The 9,714-nt window shown below is 27.4% G+C and overlaps 1 protein-coding gene across 1 annotated transcript; it reads right to left on the bottom strand.

Annotated features, from left to right (window-relative positions):
* Nucleotides 1-307: 307 nt before the first annotated feature.
* On the bottom strand, nt 308-2,692 carry LOC126326568 (uncharacterized). Its single transcript, XM_049995726.1, has one exon. The coding sequence runs from the start codon at nt 2,649-2,651 to the stop codon at nt 399-401; it is 2,253 nt and encodes a 750-aa protein (XP_049851683.1). The 5' UTR covers nt 2,652-2,692; the 3' UTR covers nt 308-398.
* Nucleotides 2,693-9,714: the final 7,022 nt, after the last annotated feature.

The raw sequence follows: 9,714 nt of genomic DNA on the forward strand, positions 1-9,714 counted from the left end.
AATTCCTAATACCATTAGTTCAACACGCCTGCAAAACATCAATAGACCAATCTATACTAAATACGTACACAATAAACATATCCAGAAACACTCAAAAAATAACTCTTTTCCTAACACCATATACTCCAATAACCTCTCATCATATGCACTTCGTAATATCTATCTCACCTATATTTTAAACTATTTCTTGTTATTCCAACTCTATTATTTTATGTCTCATCATATATACACTCATTCTTTCTCAACTCCATCTATTCCCTATTCCCTTATATATTAATCTATATAACAGCTGAAATAACTCTTAGGCTAAATATCAATCTTTTTATCTAAGTTATCACTATTCTATTCTTATCTAAATTTACCTGTCCTATAACACATGTATATCATAATTTCAAATTCTAATTCAACGTCATCTCCATTGCAGCTCTACACACAATCATCGCAATAATAACCGTTCCCAACCCATATGTACGGAATATTGAGCTAACCGAGGATCTAGGTATGGGCTCATCGCTGTATTCACAGTGCGTAACATTATCGCACAATACATTCACAGGCCTAATTAAACAATTCTCCCTACTAATAGATGGAGGTAACATCGCATCATCACAATTCGCATTCAGATAGTGCTCTGTTGAGCTAATGTTCATATACACCAAATTTATCAGCCCACTCAGGTCAGGAATGTCACCTTCAAGCTTATTCTCTTGCATTTCTAAAATTTTCAGATTAGTTAATTTGCCAATTTCATTCGGCACAGCGCCATTCAATTCATTGAGGCAAAGACTTAGATTAATTAGATTAGTCAGGTTATCAATGTTAGACGACAAACTGCCATCGATACTATTGTTTGTAAGATTCAAATATTGTAGTTGAGTCAGCGAATACAAATTATCAGGTATCTCACCAAACAGGTTTGAGTCACTTATGTCAAGATAGTATAATTTGTTCAGATCCCCAATTCTGGTACTTAAATGATCAGTAAAGTTGTTTCTTCGTAGATTCAGATACTGCAACTCAGTCAGTGAATACAGAGTAGCGGGTACAAAACCAAACAGATTTAACCCACTTAAGTCAAGATGCGATAATTTACTCAGATTTCTGATATTGGCACTCAAACGGCCACTAAAATTGTTCTCTTGCAGATTCAGGTATTCCAATTCGTTCAGTAAATACAGACTATCAGGTATCGATCCAGACAGATTTGAGCTACTTAAATCAAGATGCGATAACTTAATCAGTCTCTTAATATCAGTGTCCAAACCACCAATAAAATTATTCCCTTGAAGATTCAGATACTTTAAGTTGGCCAGTAAATACAGACTATCTGGTATAGAACCAGATAAATTTGACCTACTCAAATCAAGATGATACAATCTATTCAGCTTTCCAATGTTAATGTTTAAATCACTAATAAAATTGTTATTTTTTAGATCCAGATATTCCAAAGCAGTCAGTGAGCATAGAGCATCAGGTATCGAGCCAGACAGACTTGTGTTACTTAAATCAAGATGCAATAATTTACTCAGATTAATAATCTCAGTACTCAAATCACCACCAAAATCGTTCCCTGCTAGATTCAGATGTTCCAATGTAGTCAGTGAATACAGAGTATCAGGTATCGTGCCAGACAGACCTGAGTTACTCAAATCAAGATGCAATAATTTACTCAGATTAATAATCTCAGTACTCAAACCGCTAATAAAATTATTCCCTGCTAGATTCAGGTATTCCAATGTAGCCAATGAATACAGAGTATCAGGTATTGAACCAGATAAATTTAACCCACTTAAGTCAAGGTGCAATAATTTATCCAGCTTGTTAATGTCACTACTTAATTCACCGCTAAAATTATTATTTCTTAGATTCAGATATTCCAATGTAGTCAGTGAATATAAAGTGTCAGGTATCGCGCCAGACAGACTTGAGTTACTTAAATTAAAATAATATAATTTGTTTAGATTTCCAACATCGGCAATCAAATCACCATTAAAATTGTTTCCTGCTAGATCCAGATACATCAATTCAGTCAGTGAATACAGAGTATCAGGTATTGAACCAGATAAACTTAACCCACTTAAGTCAAAATATAATGATTTAATCAGCATTCCAATGTCGGTACTTAAACTACCATTAAAATTATTTCCTCCCAATTTCAGATATTGTAATTCAGCCAGTGAGTACAAAGCATCAGGTATTTCACCAGATAGACTTGAGTTACTTAAATCAAGGTAATATAGTTTATCCAGGTTTCTAATCTCAGTACTCAAATCACCACTAAAATTGTTCCCTGCCAGATCCAGATATGTCAATTCAGTCAACGTATAAATTGCATCTGGGATATTACCTTTCAGATCTGCGGATATCAATATCAAGTTAATCAATGTATATTTAATCATTTCAATATTTGTAGGAAAAGCAAGAAGCTGACTATTATTTAATTTGATGCTATTGATTTCATTATTGCTATTGCAAGATAGTCTGGGGTCTTCACAATAATGCTCTTCTGAAATTTTTTCATCTGGATTGACAAACAGGTCGTTCAACTCGGCCAAAAACACCTCCGAAGGACTTTTATCCAATAAGGCAAAAAAGTTTGCCGAAAGCTGAATTAGTATAATTCCCACTACAAAATTGTTCATGTATTTCATACTTGGTTAACAAAAGGTGGTTTGCAATTACTTCTCCCGGTGCCTATGGCAGTATCGAACGACATGTCTCGTAGCTAGTTTATTTGCTATTTTAGTAAACCTTAATTGCAAAAATTTCTCTATCTAGTATTGGAATATACATCGGTCTTAGCCATATTTATTACCAGTCTAAAATAAGCTTTGTATTCTATTCCCTCGTCTTACACAGCATCTAGTACATAAAACCTTTCATAAACTTTCTTTAATATAGTCCTCCATTCTATTTTATCTTTGCATTATCTATTAACAGAGAATACTGTGATTTATATTTCTATATCGAGTTACAATTTAAATTTTCTTTAATATTGTATGAAACCGCGGTAGTATAGGCTGAACATGCCAATATTAATCGTTGACATCAAACCAAAAAAAATTCACAAAAAGCTCATTGGCCAAATTGGTTAGACAGCAAATATAACTAACCATGTGTTCTCTTCTATTGGACATAATTTCAATCTATCCTCTTCAGTATTCAGTATACAAACTAGTCATCTGTCTTTATACAATTATATCTATAATAACCGTTTAAATTAATACTCATTTAATATTGTTTATATTGTTCATTGTCTTTATTGTTCATCGCCCATTTTATTAATTACCCATAATTACTATGTCGTATATACTTATGCTATATTATATTTTTTAATTCATATACTTCAAAACTTCAAACATTATACATCTATATTTACACATATATATATATTTCCCTCTTTACCTAACCTCTTTTCATTTCTCCTGTCGTTGTGCTTCATATCCCTCACATACACTCCCTCCTCTATAGTTTAAGATATATGTAAACATAATTCATCATCTCGTTATGTTTCATTTATCTCATATATTAAATGATTTATATTTAACGTTATTCTCTAAATACATCTCACCCTTATTCGTGTATATTTCTATATATCTCCTGCTCTATCCTTTCTATAAATCTATCCTACATATCGAATACGCTCTTCTGTTATATCTTACTATTCCACATACTCACACACTCTATCACATTACCCTATACATGTATTCTCCTCTCATACTACCCACATATTTTTTCACCTTTTCATTCTCACACCTTCTATGTACTTCACTATCTCACACTATCTGCTCTGTAGATAATCTATGTTAAACTATCTAAACTCCTACAAAATCATACTATCTATACATTCTTTGCACTGTATCATACTACCCACATCTACCTTTCCATCTATTCATGTTATTCATATACTCTTTGCTGTATCATATTGTCCTACATGTCCCTCATTTTCGTATTTACATGTTCAAATAACCTGTCATACTATCCCACATGTTTACTCTCTATCATATTATTCATATGTTCTTTACTCTATCATGGTATTCTATATACTTGTATTTGTTTATATTATAACTGCTAGTAAATTCTAATACGCATGACTCTTTATCTTTCCTGTCTATATTGTTTAGACAGATGCATTCAATAGGATCATACAGGCTATTAGGTAATATATCTGTTTAGTATATGTATATCATCTTATTTAATTCATATGTTATAATTGCTCCTTGAATGCAATTCTAATATAAATATGGTCCTGTTCTTAATTTTATTATAATCGCAGGTTTACCTAATAAATTTATCTGTATATTTCACTCCATCATCATATTAGACTTTTCTGTATTCATAATCAAGTATTGTTTAACTAATTATACCTAAAATTATTGTCTCAATTAATCGTTTTATTATTTCTAATACTGCCTATCCTTTAGCCATTGTGCTATTAATGTTATTTATTAAGTTTCCATTCATCTCCAATCTATCCAACATGATATTGCTGCTGTTGTGTTGACAATTTATATTGTGTTATTATTACCTCTAAATTATTTATCTATTAAACTGACGAAAATAATAGAAAATAACAATATATGTTAAATAATATAACAGAACTAATATAAAGTATTATCAGGTACGTATGTTAGATTTGAATATTTAACAATTCGGTAATATTATTATTTTGGTTTATCCGAATAAATTCAGAGTAAGAGGTCCCGTGTCTTACGTTTCATTATTCTCAATTTCTCCGTCATAACACTCCAATCAATTATAAACTATCACCTATACTATCATCAATGGTATGAATATCAAATACTTCATCTTTGCTAATCTTAATTTTATAAACTATAATAAATCCATTTTTTTATATTTTTTATTACTACACAATATACAGTTCTATAATCCAACTATACCTTATGTCTGTTGACATGTATACCGCATTATATCTCAAATATTTTATTATCTGATTCATTATCTATACTAATATATACATGGATGCCTATTTGTCATATCCATTTATTTATATATTTATATTTATATATTTATGTTATTCTGATGGTTATCCTGATGCTATTATATTTATCCTTCTACTAATCCTGTACCATTACATATTTATTTTCTATAATTATGTTATTCATATATGTTATATAATACAATTTACCATTACACATTCTACTTTATTTATCATATATTCTCTATAATTAGTCTAATGTTATTTGTTATTTTTTTGTCAATAACCATTATACATAAAATCATTTGTTCTGACACACATATATTATCAAAATTATCAATAATGATATAATATAATTGTTTTGGTTATATATATCGATATTTATGTATGTGTTATATCTATGATCATTTATTTCGTCTACAGTATTTATTACATAATATTTTTTATCTATTCTATACAAACAAACACATACACATACGTGCACATATTCTATTAATACAGATATATATCTTGAATGCGATTTTGAAAAATTATAATATAGTATATTATATATGATTTATACACAGATATACTCATCTATTCTCATATCGCAATTATATCATAGTATTATTTATCTCTACAAGGGTAGTATTTGTATGATACTACCCTATGTTCATATATTTTGTAATTGTTATGTATTGTTTTTTATTTTTTATTAGCAAGATGCTTTATTATACTATCATATTTTATATTGATGATTTAGATTAACATACCATATGACTTCCGGTTTGGGACACTATTAAATAACATATCATAATAACTCATCTCAGGTATATAAATCATATTTTAGTGTGTCTATATATTTTTATTAAGATGACAACTGATAATTGTTAGATTCAATATTATGTGTGATATTCTTTTCTGTATTTAAATATCATAACTAATATATACACTCTATCTACCTTATTTCAACGCCATACTATTCTATCCCATTACTACATCATACTATTCCAGTATGGCATCCTGTCCTACTATTATACTATCCTGTACTATTTTATTATTCTCGATTATCACATTACCTTCCACTATCATACTACCCTATCATATGCTCTATCTACCTTTTTCTTTAGTTTTCCCATTTACTGTTCCTTGAATACTACGATTTTTTGTGTCATATTTTTGCTATTTCCTTATGTTTTATTATCTTTTTGTCTATATTCTTCAATATTTTATCTAGTTTATTCTCTAAATAGATATAACTACTTTTCATTCTTCAGCACCTTCAGATGTAGTTCTAAGCATCTCTTTTGTTAATATTCGACCAAGTTTTCTTTGATAAAAGAGTCTTTTTTGATTGTAAAAAATTTGATGAAATATTCTCTATAGTCCTAGTTTTTTGGTAGAATAGATAGGGTTAGAATAGAGTTACTATAAGAATAAGATATAGGAGATAGCTTAAAATATCTGATATGAAAGTTACAAAATGTATTTAATAATTTTTAAACAACTTTTTAAACAACTAAAAAATTATACAAAAAGCGAGATAATTGTTCTATGTCTATCATTCATTATATTCTTCTTGTGAGCGCAGTCACACTTTGGCTGTTTTAAAAACATATGAATTTTAAAATTGATTGATATATTTTTATCGTTATAAAATATAATTTGAAATAGATATTGATCAGTACTAAAAAGATCTTAGATAATTTGTTTTTTTATGATAAGATATGTACACTGCAGTCTGTACGTATTCTAGTCTGCTATGTCTACTTAAATCTGGTTGATTATAGAATTAAATAAAAATGGGGGTAGAGAATTTCAATAATATGATTAATGATTAAGATAAAAATAATTAAAATATAAATATATAAAAATGAATTAAATAATTAATATAGTATATGTATATATTTTTTGATATATATATTTTTATAATATCAAAATATAATATTTAAATTAATGTTAAATATATAAAAAAGTTATTATATCGAATTAAAAGTATATTATTATAATATAGATTAATAATTTTTTTTAATTAAAAGATTATTATATTTGATATGATATATAATATACATTTAATAATTGATATTATATTATTAAATTTTATATTTAATAAATATGTTATAAAATATATAAGATATTGAAATATAAATTATATATATATATAGCTAGTTGTATAAGATGAATATATATAATAATGATAATTTTATATTGTGAATATAAAAGATAATAATAATTAATATTATTATTATAAATTAATAAAGAGAATAGTTATTATAGATGAGTTATAGATGAGTTATAATATATTATATATAATATATATATATAATATGAATAATATATAGTAAAAGATATATTAGATATATATATAGTTACCTGGTTGATCCTGCCAGTAGTTATATGCTTGTCACGATGATTAAGCCATGCAAGTGTAAGTATAAGTTTTTTATTTATAGAAAACGAGACTGCGGACAGCTCAATAGTGCAGTTTAATTAATCTAAGTAATTATAAATTATATGGATAACCGTAGGAAATCTAGGGCTAATACATGATTTATATTAGTTTTGTTAGAAATAAGTGAGTAATAACAAAAAAGTATATAATCTGTGTAAAAACAGATTATAGAAAGTATGAAAATTGTTTATAATTATTTAAACGAGTAATTACAAGAGAATCTGCCCTATCAACTATGGTAGGTTAGATAGAGGCTAACCTAGGTTATAACGGGTGACGGGGATTTAGAGTTTGATTCCGGAGAGGGAGCCTGAGAAATGGCTACCACTTCCACGGAAGGCAGCAGGCGCGTAAATTACCCAATTGTAAATATTTTCTATAATATATAAATATGCAAATATTATGTATATTATAGGAATGTACAGAGGTAGAGAAATGACGTAAAGGTGATTTTGGTTATACCAAGATATGCTTTAATGATAATGAGTTAAAATAACAATTAGAATATTAAATTGGAGGGCAAGTCTGGTGCCAGCAGCCGCGGTAATTCCAGCTCCAATAGTGTATATTAAAATTGTTGAAGTTAAAAAGTTCGTAGTTGAAGTTTATATTTTTATAGTTTATATTTGATTATTTATAATAGTTAGATATAAAATATAGAAAGATTTAATAAATATAATACCTTAATTAAATTATAGTGATTGAAGGAATAATAAGTTTTATACAAAATATGAGTAACAATTAAGGTATATGATAGATTTAAGTATATATAATGAATGAAAATGATTGGGATTAGATGTATTGGTTGGCTAGAGGTGAAATTCTATGATTCAACCAAGACAAACTAAAGCGAAAGCATTTAATAAGAGTAATTTTGTCAATAAAGAACGAAGGGATAAGGATCGAAGATGATTAGATACCGTCGTAGTTTATCCAGTAAATGATGATAATTAAAGGTTTGATATATATTAAAATATCTAATAGTTCTATATGGATTAGAAGATAAATGTATATATTAAGAATTTTGATGAGAAATCGTTGAATATTTATATTTCTTGGGGGAGTATGTTAGCAAGAATGAAACTTAAAGGAATTGACGGAAGGGCACAACAAGGAGTGGAACTTGCGGCTTAATTTGACTCAACACGGGAAATTTTACCAAGGTAGGATATGAAAAGGATTGACAGATTAATATAATTAGCGAATAAAGGATCTTTCTTGATATCATAAGTGGTGGTGCATGGCCGTTCTTAGTTGGTGGAGTGATTTGTCAGGTTAATTCCGATAACGAACGAGATGATAAAAATATGTTGTATTTTTAGTTATTATATATATATTATATATATATAAAATAATGAAAAAATAGATCATATTTGATTAATTACGATCAAATATTAAGTAATTTGAAAAGTATCGCAATAACAGGTCTGTGATGCCCTTTGATATCTTGGGCTGCACGCGTGTTACAATAATAACAAGAGAATGATTTAATAAGCAGATTTATATATTAATATTATATTAATATATAAATTAAATATAGCTATATGAAATATAGCTAAGAGCATATAAAATGTTATTTAATTAGTTGGGGATAGATTATTGTAATTATTAATCTTGAACAAGGAATTCCTAGTAATTACATGTCATCAACATGTGATGATTAAGTCCCTGCCCTTTGTACACACCGCCCGTCGCTCCTACCGATTGGATTATGAGATGAAAATTAAGGAGTAGTTTGTTATATATGTATATCTGTACCTCTATATAACTATATTACAAATTAATTTGAATTTTATAATTTAGAGGAAGGAGAAGTCGTAACAAGGTCTCCGTAGGTGAACCTGCGGAGGGATCATTAGAGAGTTATAAAATAAAAACAATAAATATATAATATAGTATTCTATAAATTATATAAACTATATTTATGATAAAAAGATATATATATAAATAAATAATATTTAATATAAAAATAAAAATATATTAATAATGGATATCTTGGTTCCTTTTAAACGATGATGAGCGTAGTTAGATACGATAATATTATTATGAATTACAAATATGTTATAAACAATTAGTTTATATGAATAATAAAGTTCTCTAATGCGAAATGCACTATATATCATATATAGATATATAGTATAAATATTTCAAATATTATATTATAATATATATATTATATATTATTATGTTATATAAAATATAATCTTTTATATAATTAAATCTATGATATATTCAATTATATATATATACACAAATATATATAGAGATAATACATATATATATATATTTGTGTATATATATAGATATAACGAGATATATTTGAAATATTTAAGATGACCCTCTG

Source organism: Schistocerca gregaria, unplaced genomic scaffold (assembly GCF_023897955.1).
Source record: "Schistocerca gregaria isolate iqSchGreg1 unplaced genomic scaffold, iqSchGreg1.2 ptg000994l, whole genome shotgun sequence".
Taxonomy (NCBI): Eukaryota; Metazoa; Arthropoda; class Insecta; order Orthoptera; family Acrididae; genus Schistocerca; species Schistocerca gregaria.

Excerpts from the sequence above, each read along its gene's own strand:
- LOC126326568 (XM_049995726.1), bottom strand. The coding sequence starts at position 2,651 with ATGAAATACATGAACAATTTTGTAGTGGGAATTATACTAATTCAGCTT.